We start from the raw sequence: 21,756 nt of genomic DNA, 5'->3' as shown, positions 1-21,756 counted from the left end.
GAGTACACAATTTCATAGATAGTTCTGGAGGAACCAAAGATTGTTATTCATTTTTTTATTTTTATTTTTTCCTTGCATTATGGTCTTATATTATTGTTTATATAGATATAAAGGATGGTATTCTTTTATTTAGGTTAACTCTTTTTCTTTTTTTTTATAAATGTCTCTTGGACGGGTTATGTTGGAATAGTATTTTGACCAAATATTGATGCTTGGTATATTTGCTCAATATTTGAACTTGTGGTTTTACTCTTTACTAGTGTTGCATGTTATTCCATGCTATCTTTGCATTTTAAATCTATATATAATAGATTTTATAAAATGAATAAAAAAAATCTCAATCTCAAATATAAATGGAGTTCTAAGAGTTTGCAACAAATTTAGATAAGTTAATTAATTTATTTACTTTCTAAAATATAAGTGTAGTTATTGACTTGCACATAAAGTTGTTGCATGTACTCTTCATGGGACCACAAGGATTAGCTCAGCTTTTTTAACAAATCTTGGTATGTCAAGTGGGTATACCATTTTCCTAATATTTAATTACTATATTACGTGTCTTTTAGGTCTTATTTTTTACATATAAATGCAACTCAACTCAAAGGTTCATCTTACCTTGAAAATGAGTAATTGTGGGTATGAATAAGAAAATTTATAAAATAATCCTAGTTTTTGCATATTGAAAATTTTTTAGAAGGACAAAATAAGAATCATAAGAGATTACTCTTGAAATTAAAGATTGAATTTGTTAATCTTAATTTGAAGTGGCTATAAGTGTTGTTGATTTTTTAAGTTGCTATGATAGTGAAGATAGAAAAATATTAAATATAAAAAAATATAATATATTAAAAGTATTAAAAAATAAAAAATATAGTATAAATAAACATAAACATAAAAATATAATATAAATATTAAATATAATATTAATATAATATAATATAATATAACATAATATTAAAAAATGATATTTAAAATATATAATATAAATAAAATATATTAGAATATAAAAAAATATAATATAAATAAACTACAGTTAAAAATATAATTATTAAAAAATTACTAAAAAATACAAATAAAAATTTATTAAATAAAATATATAAAATATTAAATAAAATTTTATAAAAAATATAAATAAATTTGTTTTGTAGGGGATCCCACCAGTCTACCAGGATACTGCAGGCCCCCCACTTCCCCTGCAAAACAACAAAACTAGTCGTGTACTGCTGAGTCACCGTATACGAAGGGGTGCATAGAAACTAAGGAGGAAGTAGGGGCTGTGGGGTGCTTTAAAAGGCATCATAGCCAGTACCATCTTATAGAGAGGTTGTGGACATGGATGATAGGTTTTGCATAATCATTTCAGAAGTTCCAAATGATTTGTTGGGTGATAAATAATTGTTATGAAAAGGTTTTAATTCAAACAGATATCAGGATAATTTGATATTAAGGAATGACATAGTTAACACCACTTTTGTTATTGTAGACATTAGAGACTGCCATTGAAACCGAGAGAAATAAACAGACTACTAAATAGAGATTTGACTTGTAGACCTCAAGTATGGCCATTTAAGCCAAGAAAGGCACAACAGATAGGACATTGAACTTATAGATGGTGAGACCCCTAGTTACCAGAAATGCGATGGGAGACTTCATTTTGCATTTTGACGGTCGAAATGGGTTTTCCATTGCGGACGACCGTTTCGAAGCGGTGATTTTTTGTTTTTCCAGCACTTGCCGATAAAATTTAAACTTATCTTTTCCCCAATTTGGAGGTGGAGTTTACGTTAGTTTATAAATGCCAATAAAGCCCAAGCTGGAGTTTATAACTGCCAATAAAGATTAGACATTTTTATCTTTTCCCCACTTGGAGGTGGAGTTTACATTAGTTTATAAATGCCAATAAAGCCCAAGCTGGAGTTTATAACTGCCAATAAAGCCTAAGCTGGAGTTTACATTAATTTATAATTTTTGTATGCCAAGTTAAACTATCACACATTTAGTTTTCTCCTTGTGGTTTTATTATACTCATTATGTGAAGTGTTTTATACAAATTATTTTAAAATGAAAGAATGAAATAAAAAAAATTTGAAGAATGTTTAAATTTTTTATAGAGATATGTGTTTTATAATTTTTATTTTTAAATTTAATTTTGTTATATTTAATAAATATATATACACACATCTGTACATATATACATCTATATATATACTTATATATAAAATCCATTTCTTATATGCAACTTTTTAGAATTTCGTTTCTCGTCACGTTGTCGTTGTCGTTGCATTTCTCATTTCTCATTTCTAATAACATAGGTGAGACCACCCACATTTTGAGGATTGGAACTTATGGGAGAGATGAGGATTCGACAGTATTATCGGTGTATGTTGTGCTTGCTGTTTTAACGCAATGCAGTTGTGCTAATGAAGAACTTTTTTGTAGTTTTTTAAATATTGAATAAGTTGCAATTTAATACACCGAAGGTCTTCCTTATATGAAAGGAACGACCTTCTTTTAGCCATCAACAACTGAGAATGCTCAACGAGCAATGCAAGACGATTGAACAATTTTCAGCCTTTGATTTTCTAACTGTACTTTTTCATTCGCGTTTTTTCGATTGACTTGTTTTATTATTCGACTTTGGACTGTCCGTAATGTTTCGGAACGCATTCGCACATGACGTGTTTGACTTTCCTCTTTGCGTATTTAAAGTTTCTAAAATGGTACCAGTTCTTTTGCTCCTGCTATCCCATGATTCACCTTAGATATCTCCACCTTGCAATTTGTTGTCTTCTTTTTTTGGCATGCCCTGCACAAAATCCACAACTCTTATTGAAATGCTTCTGTGAAAACATTTTTCCCACTTCATTGGCCTCTGCCCACACAATCAGAGAACGTTTATTTGTTTTGACATTCAATGATTTTGCAGAGAGCTTTAATGAGATCGAGCAGGATATATGTGTTGTTTGTTTGGCTCTTTTGTGGAAGATGATGAAATTCAAAAGTTGTGCCATTGTTGGCATACAGTTCATAGAGATTGTCTTGACAAATGGAAAAATTATTACTGTGCCCTCTTTGCAAATGTCGTATTCTTCCAGAACGTGAAACATAAGCAAACAATAAGAAAGCATGAACCTATGAAGTAGATGTTGGACAGAGACGTGGATTCAAAGGGCTACTCAGAATGCTCCCATTATCTCCGTTATCCCTTACGCCCACCTCTAGGAGCCCTCATTTTTCCTTTTTATCTAAAACTTCGTAGAGATTTGTAAACTTCATAATATTAGATATAATTATATTATTTATTTTTTAAATGTATATATTCAAAAATATTTTACATTAATTATATTGTAATATATCTATATTTATGTTAATATTTTCAATTGTAAAATATAATATAATGTGATAATATTACCATTTTAAAAATGAAAATACGTTCTATAAAATATAACACGGGCATAATATGTTTTCACGCTTGTTTGGTTTCTCTTTTTGTGGTTGATCTAGCTTATGTGGATGATAGGATATTAAGGTTTTTTAATAAAAATGTTATGAACCAAAATAATATTTTATGTAGGGGAAAAGGCCTAGTTACCGCCCATTTTCCAATCACCATTCATTGGATTTTGCTAATTAAAAACTCATTAAAAAAACATCTAGTAGGCAAATAGTCACCCACTCATGTCCCTAATAGTTGAAAAAAAAAAGGTTGGTAATTAGACCAATTGTACAACTTTATTGGTACCAATAGCGTTCAATTACTAGTACATTTGTACATATTGGACCAATTTTGCAAATTTTGTGGTTGTCAAAATGAACGGTTAACAAGGAAATAGAGACTAAGCATTAGACATCAACTCAAAATGACCATTTTTTAGCCCTTGTGTACATAATGAATCTCATTGTGTTCGTTGTAGCTACATAGAAGCCAACACAATAGCTATTATTTGCTCATCTAAGTTCTATGTTGAATTAATTTATTGTGACAGTCTTTAGTGTACCAAACTATAAGGCATCCATTTTCTATTTCTATAAACATTATTGAATTTAAGTCACTTATTTAAATTGCTCTTACATAGAAATGATTATTAATCTATTGAATCCTGCAAAGCACCGTGTCAACGCAAACAAAATAAACATAATCCGCATAAACATATTGCATACATTCATATCAAAAAAATTGTGTAACACCCAAACATCACACACAAAATAACCTAACAATGTTAGATGCAGATTTTTTCTAGAAACACCCAAATATTCATTACAAATAACTAATTAATACAAGGTTTAGATTCATTTCAAAAGCACCAAAAGTTCTCAGGCAAATAATCTGAATAATTAAGGTGTTGTCCCTTTCGGAAACATCCAAATATATCATACAAAATAGCAATGTTAGACCTGTAGAACCATTTCATAAACATTCTAACTTCTCATACAAATAACTAAACAATGTTAAGCGTATATACATTCTAGAAAACCATAACATCTGATACAAATAACCTTAACAATTTATAGTGTAGGGTCACTCCAAACACATCCAAAATTTTCACACAAATAAACCAATAATTTAAGGTGTAGATTTATTTCAATATGAAGTATGATCTCCTTCCAAGAACACCAAAACAAACTCATAAAATTCTAGCATCCTAGTAACTCAAGCCAAAATTCTTTGAAGTCAAATTTATTATAAAAAAGTTAGGCTTGAAAAGGATAGATGGTACAAATTACATATCCATTAGGCCCTTGCTCAAAGATCTCTTATTTTCTTAATGTCTAAGCAATAAAAAAATATATTATGCATATATCGCTAAGAAAATCTCTATACAAGTATTATGTATATGAATATTATATCACACATAGATCAAAAGTAGACAAGTTGTGTAAAATAAAACAACCATATGAATAATCATCTTGGTAATAAAAACAACATTGAGTGGGAAAAACAAGCCAAAAATGCAATGTTAGATCTTGCAAAACCAAGTGCTCAATATGACACTCCCATGAAATAAGTAGCACCTTTAATCACATATGAGCTATCCAGATCTACCTTCACAATGAAAAAAAAATGATTACATCATTGCCATCATTGTCACAACCAAAAGTAGGTCATAAATCTTGTTCTATGTTGCTCCTGGAGTCTTCATACCCAAGTAAACTTATTGATAATACTTGTGGGACTATTTTGAACTAACTTTTCAAGTTGTTAATGTGATTGTTTGATTCTATGTTGAATCAATTTTTTTGTTACAATCTTCCATACATCTTTTTGTTGGACCTATAAATGTGTTTTAGTCACCTTCTCCTCACATTTCAAGCTAAGTGTATCTATTTAGTTATTTGGTCATTTAAGGGCAAAAGTAAATAATCTTTCTTTTTAGGTCCACACATTGGAAATCTACAACATGTGACAAGTTGAGTAATTCATGAGAAATCCATGTTTTAGAAATTGTATTACTTGTTACTCTATTATTAGTGATGACCTTTTATTGTAAAAAATAGGATTAACCGGGGAATAGAAAAAAAAAATTCCCCCTATAAAATGTGATTTAAAAAATTGTTGATTGACAATTTTGACTTGTTTCCCTAGTTTTTATAATAATTTTTAATTACTAGAATTATGAATTTTTGGAGTTTTATGTGCTAGATTTGAAAGGAAGAATAGCATCCTCTTATTATTCATTCAACGCAACAATCTTAATCAATCAACATTTATCGCTAAAAATATCTTCACATAATTGGATAATCCCAACAACAAATAAAACTTTCCTATCTAATCAATGATCTAAAATGAACCATACTATGGATATTTTATCTTCTATAAAGACTATTATAGTTTCTCTATACCCAAATACACTCAGACCATGTCTCTAACTTGAAGCTTATGCTTAATCTTGTGCTCTACCTTCACAAAGATAGAAAATTGCATACAATTTAACACCAATATTCATGCCCACACCATGCCACAAGTTTGGAAATTAATGACCCAAATCATGAATTCCCCTTGCATATTTTATCATACATATTTATCTTCTATCATTTCTCTCTCCATCTCCATCTCCACTCTCTATTTGTCTATATCTTCGTCTCTCTTTCTCTCCCCTCTCTTATATCTCCTTATATCTCTATCCCTCTATCACTTTATCTCACCATCTCTCTATCTCTCTCATGTCGATAATGGATGCATAGTTAATTTAACACAGTTGATTTAACTTCTTTGTTCAGACCTTTTTTGCACAAACAATATTATTTACTAAAAGACCTACCGATTGACCTCATCTATTACACAAAAAATTTCAAAAAAATAGAAAAAAAAATCTTTGATTGACCTTCAACAACTCTTTGATGTACCCATTGCACACCAAGGTGCAATTGCTAGTAACACAAAGGTGAGCACAGAAACCTTCTTAATAATATATAAACCCTGACTTCGATAATGGACTACAGCTGCAGAGTCAAATGGACTGCAGAAGAATAGTTAAGAACATACACACGCACCACTGTACAGTGAACAATAAACTGAAATGTGATGTTGCTTTCATTTTCATTTTCTATCAAATTAAATTATTTTTTCTGAAGAAACTTAGTTACAAGCCAAAAGAAGAGCAGTACATAATAAGTCTGCAATCTGCGTGTTCACATGGCAGTTTGGTGCAGGTAGTGCAAGATGCATGTCACCTGTCACATTTTTCACGAATTTGGACTATTATGAGCCATTGTGGACGTTCACATCACTGTTTTAAGCTTTTTTATATCAATTATTGTACTTGGCATTAATGTCCCGCATCATGGAAAATGCATGGAATGGCAGGTTAAGAACTGTTATGAGCTATTGTCGACATTCACATCACAGTCTCTTCTGTTTAAATCTTTCTCCTACCAAATTGTAGTACATAGCATAAATGTCCCACACCCATAGAAAATGCATGGAATATCAGGTGAGAAAAGGCCAAAATGGTACAGCACGAAAGTTGGACGGACAAATAACGCCAAATAGTACTTAAAGTGAACTACCCCAAAAAAAGTGGAAGGACAAAATTGGTCAGTGCCTTTAACATATGTACCGGCCATGTCATTGGGTAGATGAATATTTAAGATTATTTTAAAGGATTTACCTCATGTATTAAGAGTTGGTGCCGGCCGTTTGCCCCACGTTTTGGGCTGGCCGTTGCTGGGTACCTTTTTCTTAAACTCACTTTTAAAAAAATATATATAGTTCTAGTCGAAAGGTTTTATCTTTCTTTCTTTTTTTCTTCTTTTTTTTGTTTTTCTTCTGCTGGTGAGAAACACTTTGACCGGAATTGTCTCACTCCGGAGTGTTTTTCAGTTCACGGTTTCCATTTCATATTTTACTTTCGCAAATTATCTTTTAGATGGTGACAACACGATTGGACTGGACACATCTGATACCCCATCAGAGAATATTTGACAGGATTCACTTCTCTCTTTGTATTTAATAATATTTTACCTTAAAATTCTGTTCTTTTTAACTTATCCATCAAAAACTCATATATGAAAAAGCCTTTATCGTAATTGAGGTACATGGAAAAGATGAAATGCCCAACTTAATATATATTGTGTACACCACAAAAAGTGGAAGGAAAAAATTGGAAATTGGAATCACAACACCCACAACATAATCTAAGAAGTGTAAGATCGGCAAAAGATCCACTACATCAAGGTTGTTTTAAATTGAAGCACTTTAGAGATCTCTAGAATTACTAATTGTCTATCCCCTATAATCAATGATCTATTTATCCTTCCTTTAAGTAATGATAAATGTTTGTTTATATAATAAGTATAACAATTTATGTGGAATGTACAAATATACCTAATAAGTCACCAATAACATAATTATAGAAAAAATAGTTTTCTATCATAATATATAATTCCAAACTCTTCCTATTTAGAATTTGCAAACCTCAATAATGGTTTGAACAAATGGTAATTTGAAGATGGTGTAGTTCATTTTTCCTTCCTCGTTTTCATCTTTTTTTGTTCAACAATAAGTGCATCCAAAATTATAACTTTTCCATTTTCTGGTGTGGCCTCATGACACTTTTTCAACACTTTCACACAATCTTCATCATCCCAATTATGCAAAATCCACTGCCACAACATTTTCCATTTAAATTAAATTACTATTGAAATATTATGAATTTTTAAGAAACATAATATAAAAATATATATCTTGAGAAAGATTGCATCAGCTGATGGGATATATTCAAACATATTACCACTCACATGCTTTACTCCTACAATATTAAAAATCAAATCATATTACCTTTCTATCATAAAAATGAACAAAATATTATAACTAAAGAAATAATCACTATTCACAATAATGTGGTAATATCTAAAAATAAAAGCAACTTGTCTTTGCATGTATTCAACTAATACTTAGAGAAAAAACAATTTAAAAAAAAAAATTAGACTTCAAAATTATAAAAATATGATATACATAATTGGAAAGCACTCGTTGGGGGTCTATTTAAGCCCAGAGATCTGAAGAGAAATTTAGGATTTCTATCTGCAAATGAGAGGACATTAACACATCCACTTTTTAAACCTGCTCATCCTTGAAACCATTTATGAGCTAAGATCAATACTTACCAGCAATAGGAAGTGCAGAAACGATAACATGTGGTAGATCAAAATTAATTCCTTTAATGTGTTTGTAATTCTCCACAATGATGGACAAGGCAGAGTCGGCCACCCTTAAATCACACACACTAAGCTTTGACCAGATGTGGGGTCCGCTTAAACCCTTGCCTTCAACAACGTCCGTCTCCGTTTTCTTAGCACTTCTGTTGGAGTCCGCAGTTCTCCGTGCAGCGCATAAATTCAAACTCAATTCTGTCAGAGCTGTCAGCAGTTAACCGCAGTTAGTCGCAGTTCTCCATGCAGCGCATAACCAAATGAAATTTAAATTCACTATTCCCGCGCTGGGAAAGTTTAGTGGATGCTCGTGGATAATTGGCTGGGCTAAATGCTCATACACTAGAAGATTGACTGCCACAAGATGAGAGTACGGCGTTACTCAGGCAGGCTGAATTTCTTCTCAAAATGGTAAACAATTTTTGGAACATTATAAATTGTTAAAAGAAAAAATTTGTTTTTCTTTTTTCATTTTTTTTAAATCATGCATTTAAATAGAAATTTAATTGTTCGTAGCAAATGTGACAAATCTCTATATGGAAATAGTTTGTTCATATTTTTAAAATAAATTTTAAATAAAGATATTAGTTTGTTGAGAAGAAAAATAATTAGATTGAAATTTTGATAAAAATGAAAAAAAAAATTATTTTGTTTTAAATTTATTTATAATTGTAATTGTAAATTTGTATATTCATATCATTTTCATTTCATTTTAGATCTATTTTAAAGGAATGCAATTTCATTTTGATATATTTGAATTTTTTTTTATCTGTATAACACATTTGTATATGCTTAACATTTAATATAGCTATTATTGCCCACATTGATATTAGTTCAAAAATGAAATATTTATTAGTTCAAAAATAAAAAATGAAATATTTATTGGTTCTCATTGATTCCTCTAATAGTTAAGAGTTGATTTAGTTTACATTTGTGCAATCAATAGTTATGTACTACTAATTCAATATGCATTCGTCAATCAATGTGAATTTTATTTGAAAATCCTATGCATTATAAGAAGAATAATTTGAAGAGCACTTTTACTTTGGAGCATTGAGAACAACTTAACTCTGCATCTAATCTCTAGGACATTTACATCATTGAAAAGTGATGTCTCCATTCATTTTCATGACCATAAAAATAGTCCAATCAAAGCGGTCAACCTAAGAGAACTTGGCCCTTATGATTTGACATTTTCCCCTTGATATTTTCAAATATTGTCAATCTTTATTAGTCAAAAAAGAGAAAAATATGTTAAAAATAGTAAAACTACACGTTATACTAGATATATACCATGCATTAGGGATCAAAATTGCACAATGAATAATCAATCTATAGATGTAAAATCTCAAAACTAAATAGAATTCTAGTTGTACACATCATCTAAGCAATAGAGTAGTGAAGGCATCTATTTTTGTGTGTATTTAAGTGAATGGGATTAACATTAGATGATGATTCTTCATCGTTAGTTATCATAGATAAGTACATATTTCCTTTGCATTTAATTTTCCAAATTAACACTTTATTATTGGAAAATATTATATTCATTCACATATAGCTTCACTTTGTTTAGGATTTTCAAATATGATATAATCCTAATTTTTATAAAATTTTGAAAACTATGATTCCATGTAAGAGTTAATGAGAAACCCATAGGATCACCTTCAACATAAAAACCATTTTCCACAAGATAGAAGTAATAAAAATGTTTTGAATCCATAAAATTGATTAGATGCGTATACAATGTTGTAGTATATTATTAATTTACAAATGAGATGAACTAAGGTCATTACAAGTGTTATAACCTCATGATATGAGATATAAAAACTAAATGAAGTAAACCTTTAAAGTATGCAAGTGTGGATAGGACTTAAGACAAAACTAATATGGTAAAATACCTTTTTGCACTAACAATCCCTTAGTTGAAACTTAGGGAGAATGATAAAATATGCATAGACGTGAGAATGGATCTTTCTTATAAGGTCAAGTTAGATATTCATGTATAAAAAGGTCTCTCATAAACAAAGTAAAGGAGGAAAATCATAGGAAAAAATCTCATCCAAAAGAGAGAAAAGATGTAAATAAACATGTACAAGTGATATAAGGAAGGAGGACTCAAAACAACCCCCAAGTAATAGTTCTATCACTAATGTGCAATCAATGTTCCCTTAAAGGAGAGAAAGAGAGATTATGTATATCTCCTATAAAGTATATTCTCATACAATGGTGGTGGGAGATGATTCTCCATCAATTTTGAACAATATTCTTCCCTTAGAAAGAAATAAAATTAAGTAGAGATGCACAATGTATTCCCATGAAGGAAGAAAGATTATGATGTATGATTTTCTCTAATTTTTTCTCAAATGCCTCCATACAAATATAAAAGTATTCTAAAACTAAAGCAGGTACATGCCTAATTAATGAGAAGGGTGAAAATATAGAACCATGTGAAAATTTATATAAAACAAGATCCAAAGATGATGGTAGTTTGAGAACACCTATGATGGTGTTCTCATCAAAGAGGTGGATTCCATCAATTGTGCTCTCAATTGTATCTAAGCCTCTAATAAATGTTTGATAAGAAGCATGAAGACTTAAAAGAATTGATACTTTGCATATTTATAGTGTATATTGTATGTGGGAAAAATGGGTCGATAAAACTCAATATGTGAAAATATTGCTAAAGGCTTGTCCACACACACACACAGAACTTCTTGGTGCAAGCTATGGAGTAACAAATTATTACTCAACTTCCCAAGGTGGGTCCCATGGTTCTCTATCTCACAATGTCTCTCAAACCAATGTTTTTGCTCTCAGATCACTGAGCAAAATGGTTTAGGGATGGCAAATGCAAGAATGAGGGATGTTATGATAGATTCTAGAATGAAATGCATCCTAAGCTATGCATAATTCTAGAAATGCAATAAACTAGATTATAAGATGACAAGGTTAGTGTGAATACTATCCTAACATGATATATTTAGTCTATGATTGAGCTAAATGATAAAGAAAGTATTCTAAACATGCATATTTAGACTAATTTCTACTCGAAAGAGAGACTAAATGATGAGTATAAAAAATGATATATGAGAGCTTGAATGTATTTGAGCATAAGTGTGATACTACAAATTTGGAGGATGATCAAAATGGAGGAATGAGAGCTCTATTTATAGCAAAAATAGGGCAATGGATGGTCAGGATTGAATGATTTAATCAAGGGTTGAGTTTGAAAGTTGGGGATCCATGTTTTTTATTGACACCAATGAAATGGTGAAAAGTGTCAACATAGGGTTGGGTTGAGAGAAGGGGTTGGAGGTATTAAATGCCTGAGAAGACCTTATGGTTATCTAGAGATAAGGGTTAAGCTTAAGTTAGGCTTACCCAATGGATTAAGAGTTAATCCAAGGATAAACCCTTGTGCAAATGATTAAGAGATAATCATGGTCAAAGCATTAAAGGCTTGATGAGACCCTTGGGTTGGGTGAAGGTTGAGTTAAAACAAATTCTTTAACCATGTAAGAGGGTTTGAGTTAACCATTAATGGTTATTGAAGACTTTGGGGAACTAAGTGGTTGAAGGTTTGAAGCCTTTAATGGTTATCAAAGACTTTGAGGAATTAAGTGGTTGAAGGTTTGAAGCCTTTAATGGTTATCAAAGACTTTGAGGTTTTGAGAAGTGAGCTCCCCTTTTCTTAGGGATGTGACAAAGTTTAGAATGATGGGTTAGGCTAATTAGAAGCGATTAGAAGATTCTAGAAGGGATTAGAAAGGGGTTTAGGATTTTGCAAGTGGATGGAGGGATAATAGGATTTAATTGAAATAAAGTAATTTAATTCAATTTGATTGCAATTTGGGGAAATTAAATAAATTAGATTTATTTAATTTAGGATAACTATTTAATTAAATTTGAATTTAATTAAAAGTGGATAGGGGGGATTTAATTGAATAAAATGATTTATTCATTAAATAGGTATAGTGAATTTTATTTAAATAAATTGAGTAATTTACTTAATAAAATAGAGGAATGTGGATAATTTAATTAAATTGGATTTAATTAAATAGAGAAATGAACATAAAATATTCATTTAGGAATATGGTCATTTTTATACGTCTACATTTTGCCCCTCTTTGAAGTGACGTGTGTGCACATGTTATTTCAAAGAAAATGATGTGTTTTTGTGATTTATGATCAAATGCAATTTTCGTGTCGCTCTTATGATTTGCAAGTCATGCCCCGGATTTGATTTGATGTGTGATGCCCCAAATTCGATATTTGATGATGATGCCCCCTCTGGAGATGAATCAATATTTTAAAAAATTCGGAGTTAATGTGATGAGTTGCGCATGATGTGTATGATTTCGTTTATGTGAAATGTGCATCAATTGATTCATCTCCCGATAATTTACAAATGTTTCAGTATAGGGGAGACCGTGACCATATTACAGGTCCATTTGGCTAACCCTAATTTCATTTTCCTCCTATAAAAGGGGAAAAGGGCTTGAATTAGATTCATTTGTGCTTTGTTGACTTTGGAGAAAGAGAATTTGGTTTGCAGAGAAAATGCCTATTCCGTATCATAGACACCATTTCGAGCGCATTTGGAGGTACCGGAGACCTGCAGCGTATGGACCACCAGTAAGTCAACATTTTTGACCCCTTTTTGACTTTTCATTTGGTCATTTTTAGGCATTTTTTTATTTTTAAAGTTTGGTTTTGGCGTTTTAGCGCGTCTAAGTCATAGATTAGCGCATACGAAGTTTTGAGTAGTGCATCTGGTCGATTATTAGGGTCGCATCCGAAACAAATAGGGTAGTGTATAGGAAATAGAGGTTAGCGCATAGGATTAGAATAGAGCATGGCGGTAGTCGGGTAGCGCGTCAAGTCAGCAGGTTAGCGTGTAGAGTAGACCTAGCGCATAGGGGTCACAAGGGTTCGCATGGGTAAGGGGGTTTAGCGCGTAGGGTTAACCTAGCGCATAGTCAAACGGGTAGTGCCCAGGAGGTGTAGATTAGCGTGTCTGCGAGGTTTAGCGCATATAGTAGGTTAGGTGGCACATGGGGGTGAAAGATTAGCGCGTAGAATTAGTCTAGCACATAGGGTAAGTAGAGTAGCGCGTAGGAAAAACAGCCTAGCGCGTGGGGGTTTTTAGCACATTGGGAGTCTAGTTTAGCGCATCTGGAAAAAAAAAATTTGCATGATGAGGTGATTTGTAAATGTTTTTGTGTCGGGCTGTCATGATTTTATGGATTTGTCCAATATGAGTGTTGATATAACTTGTTTTGATTTGTGATATTTCAAGTTATGTATAGATATCAATGTGTTGTGTTTGATCAAAATATGATTTATTTGCGTGCTCTATTTCAAGTTCAATGTGTGAAGCCTGATTTGTGTTACAAGCTGATATGGGTTGGAAAATTGAGTTGTGTTACAAGCTGATATGGGTGGGAAACTTGAGTTGTTTTACAAGTTTATGTGATTTTGGAGACTTGAGTTGTTTTACAAGTTTTGATATGGTTTTTGAGAACTTGAGTTGTTTTACAAGTTGATATGAAATGATAGGATTTTGAACTTGATGTAGATGAGAAAATTGTTTCATGTTATTGATGTGAGTTTGATTTTGATATCTTTGTTTGATTGGAAACTGATATTGGATTTGTTTTGTTTGTTTGACAGAAGCGATTGGGTGTGGTCCAGTCGCGAGAGAGATTTTCGAGGCCGTGGACATTGATACCGTAGTTGTCACAGGCCGACCTCGATATTATCGAGAGATGTGGGTTGTCGTCCCTCTTGGATATGCCTCGGTTCACTGTGAACCGGGGGCTATTGACAACACTTGTGGAGAGGTGGCACAACGATATGAACACCTTCCATTTTGCCACTGGAGAGATGACAGTCACACCAGAGGACTGTTACAAAATCCTGTGCATTCCTGTAGTAGGTGCACTACTACCGTATGAGCAGTCGGAGGAGGGTGGGATAGAGGCACTGCGTCGCATTTTCCAGGATGATACAGTCTATGGCTATGAGATCCCGTGCCAGAAGTTCCTAGACCTGGACTACGCACCACTACCATCCGTACTAGCAGGGTTCATTGGTGGATTCCTTTCTCCTGATCGCAGGTCAAAGAGATTTTCTGTGGGATGGGGGCTGGTGTTGGAGGAGATGGTCACACAAGGCCGAAGGTTTTCATGGGGGTCAGCTATGCTGGCCCATCTATATAGGGGTCTGCATGAGGTGGTATACCTCAGTTACGGCAGTTTGTCAGCTGGTGTGACATTATTACAGGTATGGTACTGGGAGCACATTCCAGTGGCGAGGCCACTAGCAAACAGAGACAGGCCTGTAGGAGTGGCATATGCCTACGGATACAGGGGTCTAGTTGTCCAGTGTAAGCTGGGCAAACTAGAGCATTGGAGGAGAGTACTTGATGATATTGATATGGTCACATGGCAACCGTATACAGGATGCAAGGTGTGGGCAGAGGATGGGCTAGAGATGCCCTTTGTTTTAATGACGAGATACTTGATCGGGAGGACCCCTTTTGTCATAGAGAGGTTTGTGGTGACCCGAGTTTTGAGGCAATTTGGGCGCCAACAGGGTATACTGCAGGGAGATTGCCTATATGCACTACGGAGGCAGGATGTAGCCAATTGGGGCCCGACCATTGATAGTGGAGTGGTAGTGGAGGAGTTTGTTGGGTTAGCAGGGCAGATATGGGATTATGCCTCGGAGATCCAGGATGCAGGCATGATTAATGAGTTTGCTAGATTGTTTGCTGCGCGGGCGGTGGCTAGGATATCTGATCCTGAGGAGATGAGGCCAGCGTTCGATAATGATGAGGAGGAGGGAGACGATGGAGATGATGGAGATGATGGAGGCTGAGGGAGAGGAGCCAGAGGGAGGTGGGGAGAGAGAGGGAGGAGGGGAGATAGAGGTGTGGATAGAGCGGTGAGACAGGTTGTGATAGATAGGGGGAGAGGTGGATTGGCTATTGGAGCGGGGGGAGAGGGGAGAGTGGGGGAGGTGTTAGTTGTAGTGGGTGGTATGGAGGAGGCTAGGTGACTAGCACAGAGGGGGAGGACAGATGTACTTCCACCTCCAGCACCGAGGATAGGCCGAGTGGGAGGGGTTCCCCTTGCACAGGTATTGCTACAGGTTTGGGTCCCAGGTGACATTGAGGATGCTCAGATTCAGACCCTACAAGTTACTGTACAGCAGCTGTAGGCACAGGTGTTGACATTTCAGCGACAGATTGCGCAGTTGACCACGGAGCGAGATACTGAGATAGATCAGAGAGGACGAGCAGAGGAGTTGGTATCTAGTATGCAGAGAGTAGCGGCGGGTGGTCCGATGAGAGACACCCTGAGAGAGCTGACATTGAGAGCTCAGGAGGCGGAGTACTACCGGCGGCACTATGAGGCTGCAGCACCCAAGGATCGGCGAGTATAGAGTTTTGCACAGTTGAGATCCAGTCGATCTTGAGATACTGGGTCGCGGTCGGAGAGCCGAGGTGTCACAGGGCCATCGAGACAAGACCCTCCTGGAGATCCAGGAGTGGGGATATCTAGAGTGAGACCATCTCCATCAGGGGATAGTCATACTTGAGAGAGATGTGGTCTCTATTGTATTTTTGAGCATTGTATTCATTGTACTGGACACAATTTTTGATACATTTTGTACATTGGGATCATTTTGATATATATATATATATATATATATACGACACCATTTGCTTTAATCATGTGATGTGTTTATATGGATGCATGTTATGTGGGTTATTTCTTTACTTTATGATGATGCAACGTTTAAATATATGATGCAGGATGTATGCTTTTCTATGCTGTGAGTTTTATTTTGAAAATGAGATGTATGATTTGATATTTGTGAAATGTATCTTGAAAATGAGATGTATGGAAATGATATACAACTAAATGTAAAATGATATGCAACGAATTGTAAAATGATATGCAACTAATTGTAAAATGATATGCAACTAATGTTTTTGGAGCATCCTCATTTTGCATTTGCCATCCCGGTACAACCATATGTTATTTGCTTTCTTTTTAGGTTTCATCATTGAGCATTATTTGTTCAGGATATGTTGAAAATCTATACAAGCATAATGGTATAATTGAACCATGATGACCTGAGAAAAATTTACATGATGTTTGATTTTGCAAGATAGCACAAGCATCAAGGTATAATTGAACCAGGACGACCTGAGTGCATATTGCATAAACAAACAAGATTAAATCATTTGTATGCATGAAGTGGAATCAGGCCTTCAGTGATATTTGATTGTATCACGTCTCGAGGCAAGTATTCACACAGTACAAGTGATCGCCTCCCAGACAGAAGACTAAGAAAATATTGGAAGTTCCCCATGATCTCTAGCTGTGAAACATTTTGGTGAGAAAAGGAAAAGATTCCAATAATTTAAAAAGTTCAAAAATGCAAAAGAGTCAAGATTTTTCATGCGATAATGCAACATTTAGTACTTCAGAAAATCATCCATCCTTGGTATTTCTGTGAATTGTTTTGTTTTGTTTTTGCGATGAAGCATAGTTTTGGTTGTTGGATGTCATGCTTCTGAGTTTTTGCAATAGTTTTAATGTCTTGAATGTTTGCAAGTTTTTGAACAAGTTAATGCCCCTAGCTGAGTGTGCCTCTTGATATGATCATGTACAGTGATTTCCAAGCCATGGTGGAATGCGGTAAGAGGATAGATATATATGGATAACCCAGGATAGTGACTATGCTAAGTATGTCTTGAATGGATATATGTTAAGTGTCGGGTGATGGCCAATAACGTTTGTACAGATAAAATGGCTTGGAGATAGATAGAGGAGCCGTTCTTTCACAAGAGCGCCTGTTTACCAGGTTTTCACCATTTGTTTTTATTGTACTTTATTTTTGCTTTTTCTGGATTTTTTTTTTTTTGGCTTTTCCATGCACTAGGATACTTAAGTATAGTACTTCTTCAGATGGATGTTGTTGGTTCGTCGAGCACATCCCCTTCTAAAGTTGTAAGCTGATAGGCACCTGACCCATAGACTAATATGACATAGGGACCCAACCAGTTAGGTTCAAATTTCCCTTTCTTTTCTCGATCCTGCTGATTTCTTGGATTTTCTTTGAGGACTAGATCACCAACTTTGAAGTTTCTGGGAATGACCTTGTGATTGTAGCTTCTGCACATGCGTTGTTGATATGCTTTGAGATGAGTGTAAGCATGTTGGCATCTTTCATCTAATAGTTCAAGTTCTTGTAGTCGGTTAACTCGATACTCTTGATCTGGGATTAAACCTTTCAAAGAGACTCTAAGAGATGGGATTTCTACCTCTAGGGGTAAAATGGCCTCTGATCCGTATACCAATGAGTATGGTGTTGCTCCTGTAGGTGTGCGGATGCTGGTTCTGTATACCCAAAGTGCTGGATTGAGTTGTACATGCCAATCTTTGCCTGCATCATTCACTATTTTCTTTAGGATTTTTAAGATTGTCTTGTTGGATGCTTCTGCTTGACCATTGCCCTGTGGGTAGTATGGTGTAGAAAATTGATGTTGGATCTTGAAATTTTCACATAGTTCTTGTACATCTTGGTTTTTGAAAGGTCGTCCATTATCTGTGATGATTGAACTTGGAATGCCATACCTATAGATCAGATGATTTAGGATAAAAGAGACAATTTGTTTCCCAGTCACTGTGGTCATGGGAACTGCTTCGATCCATTTGGTAAAGTATTCTGTTGCAATTATAATGAACTTGTGTCCATGTGAAGATGAAGGATGAATTTTGCCAACTAAGTCTAGTCCCCATTGACAAAAGGGCCAGGATGTTGTAAATGGCTGCAGTTCCTGTGTTGGTGCATGTATCAGATTGCCATGGATCTGGCATTTAGGACATTTCTTGGCGAAGTGATATGAGTCTTTTTCCATTGTAGGCCAATATTATCCCATCCATAGAAGCTTTTTAGCAAGAGTAGTACCACTCGAATGTGTGCCACGAATACCTTCATGAAGCTCATGTAAAGCAAAATCGGAATCATTACTATCAAGGCAACAAAGAAGAGTACCATCTAGACCTCGACGATATAAAGTATCAGCGGTAAGGGTGTAACAGGCAGCTTGTCAGATAAAGTTACGTTTCTGGTTACGGGATTGGTCAATTGGGAAGATATTGTGCTTGAGGTAGTCGTATATTGGTCCATATAACGGAGAATCTGAACCAGTCAAGGCATAGATAACCTGGGATTCAGAGTGGTCATAGGCGGGGGAGAACAGTTGCTCTACTAGGAACTCATAACGACTCTGTTGCTCTGGAATTTATCGTAGTGAAGCGATAGTAGCCATTGCATCGGCTGCTTTGTTGTTCAATCTTGGTATTTGTGCGAAGGTGATGTGCACAAAATACTGTTTGAAGTCATCCACCATTCGCTTGTAGGGTAGTAGCTTGTCGTCTTTTGTCTGATAGTTGTTGTTGATTTGATTGACGACTAGTTGTGAGTCTCCATAGACTTTTAACTCTATGATTTTCCATTCGACGACCATTTTGATGCCGATAACCAATGCCTCATATTCAGCCACATTATTTGTTCATGGGAACATAAGCCTATATGATCTTGGCATAGTGTATCCTTCAGGAGTGATGAATAGAATGCCGACACCTGAACGATGTTGTGTATAGGATCCATCAAAGTATAGGGTCCATTGTTTGGGAGAAAGAGCAAGAATGTCCCTGTCTGGAAATTCAACCTCCATGGTTTGTTTTCCTGGTAGCGGTGCTTCAGCCAGCTAATCTGCAATTTCTTGTCCTTTGATGGCTCGTCTTTCTGTGTATTGGATGTCGAATTCACTGAGAATCATGACCCATTTAGCCAATCGGCCTGTAAGAGCTGCCTTGCTGAGTAGATATTTGAGAGGATCAATTTTTGCTACTAGCTTAATGGTGTGTGCTAGCATATAATGTCAGAACTTTTGAGATGCGAAGACCACTGTTAGGCAAGCCTTTTCAATGAATGTATAGTTGAGTTCATAGCCATTCAATGTCCAACTGATGTAATATATGGCTCGTTCCTTTCCTTGTTGATCTTCTTGTGCCAATAGTGCCCCCAGTGATATATCTGTTGTTGAGATATATAGGATAAGTGGCTTTCTGGCAACTGGTGGTACTAGAACTCATGGATTCATCAAGTATTGTTTGATTTGGTAAAAAGATTCCGCACACTTAGTCTCCCATCTGAATGGTACATTTTTGTGTAGTAAATGGTTAAATGGTAGACTTTTATCTGCTAGTTGAGCGATGAATCGCCTGATTGATTGAAGTTGTCCCTATAGAGATCTGAGTTGACTGATATTCTTTGGGGGTGGCATGTCCATAATGGCTTGTACCTTTGCTGGATCAACTTCAATACCTTTAGCTGAGACTATGTAGCCTACTAACTTGCCTAATGTAACCCCGAAGACACACTTCTTAAGGTTGAGCCTGACTTGGAATTTCTCCAATCGATCAAAGATCTTTGCTAGGATGTCGAGATGTTCGGCTCTAGTGAAGGATTTAGCTAGTAAATCATCCACATAGTCTTCCATAAATGTGTGCATCATGTCATGGAATATTGTTGTCATTGCTCTTTGATAAGTGGCCCCTGCATTCTTTAAGCCAAAAGGCATAACATTCCAACAGTACGTTCTCGAAGGACAGGTGAACGCGGTTTTATCTTGATCTTCAGGAGCTATTTGGATTTGATTATAGCTTGAGAAACCATCCATTAGTGAGAGCATTGCATGGCCTGCTATGAGATCTACAATGATGTCGATACTGGGCAGAGGAAAGTCATCTTTTAGACAAGCTTTGTTGACGTCCCTGAAGTCAGTGCATATTCTAATACTACCATCTGGTTTTGATACTGGAACGATGTTGGAAATCCATTCTGCATAGTCAATGGGTCGAATGAATCCGATGTCTAATAATTTCTTTAGTTCAATTTTGACCATGCGTGCCACCTGTGGATTCATCTTTCGTAGCTTTTGTTTGACTGGTTTAACTCCTGAAGAAATGGACAGGTGATGCATGATTAAGTGCGGATCTACTCCAGGCATATCAGCATATGACCAAGAAAAGTTAATTTGTTGTTCTGTAAGGAAAAGGATGAATGATGATCTTTCTTCTTCTGTTAGAGATTCTGCAAGGTGTATGTTTCTGGCTGCTTCCATGGTACCAATGTTGATTGATTGAGTGGGCTCAATCAATATGGGTGATCACTCATGAAAGTGCTCAGGAAGAGTGTCAAGTTTCCCATCGTTATGTGCCTTAAAAAGGTTTTCACCTTCAGATGTGTCCTTTATTTTTACGTTTTTGTGACTGAGAGACTTGGCACTCCCTGATTGATAGACATCATTATTTTGTTCACTGGTAGAGCGTGTTTCTGGATTTATGGTACATAGGTAATGGATAATAGATTCATCATCTGGGAAAATTGGTATATCATAGGTTTCAGGTTCATTCCAGTCGATGAGGTCAAGATAGACAAGTGGTAAGGAATCGTTGGGTGGATCAAGTTCGGCTACTGTAAGCGTTAGGACAGAGTTTTCATCGTGATTGTTCTTGGTTTTAAAGAAGTTGAGGATTTCGTCAAGGTCTTCGATGGTATTATCTTCTGCATAGACTTGTTCATAATGTTTCTATTCGCTTTCCTTGGCGTCATAGATATTCTGTGGTCCAAATTCAAGAGGTCTATCTTCTGCGTTATGTTCTTCTTGAGAAAGAGATATAGAATCAGTATCATCTGGGATATTTGTAGTAGTATTGGAGAAGGTACCCTATTCATATTCATTGGAATCTGTCTCAAAGGCATCATCCTAGATTCTATCTGTGCTGTAAACAAGTATGTTGTATGGTGAAAACAAATCTTTGATGAGGGATACCATTTTAATAGTTTTTGTTGATTCTGTGTCAGATCCGTCTTCTACCTTCTGGATTTGTTCATAGACTGTGCTTCCTCAGGGAGAAATAGTGGTATCTGGAGATGACTTGATTTGTTCTTGAGATATTGGTGGTGAAATATGCGCTACTGCTGCAGATATGGCCTTCTCGTGGCTTAAAAGCT

General features: G+C 35.1%; 1 protein-coding gene across 1 annotated transcript in view; it reads right to left on the bottom strand.

Annotated features, from left to right (window-relative positions):
• Positions 1-7,959: 7,959 nt before the first annotated feature.
• Positions 7,960-21,756, bottom strand: part of LOC131875359 (caffeic acid 3-O-methyltransferase-like) — a 30,074-nt gene continuing 16,277 nt past the window's right edge. The window contains exons 4-6 of the mRNA XM_059219458.1: positions 8,608-8,702; positions 8,183-8,249; positions 7,960-8,101 (exon numbers count right to left, since the gene is read on the bottom strand). Coding sequence (XP_059075441.1) covers positions 7,960-8,101; positions 8,183-8,249; positions 8,608-8,702 — 304 coding nt within the window. The remainder of the gene's footprint in view (positions 8,102-8,182; positions 8,250-8,607; positions 8,703-21,756) is intronic.

The sequence above is a fragment of the Cryptomeria japonica genome, chromosome 4 (assembly GCF_030272615.1).
Source record: "Cryptomeria japonica chromosome 4, Sugi_1.0, whole genome shotgun sequence".
Classification (NCBI taxonomy): Eukaryota; Viridiplantae; Streptophyta; class Pinopsida; order Cupressales; family Cupressaceae; genus Cryptomeria; species Cryptomeria japonica.
Note: the sequence above shows the minus strand (reverse complement) of the source record. Positions and strands in the feature narration are given on the sequence as shown.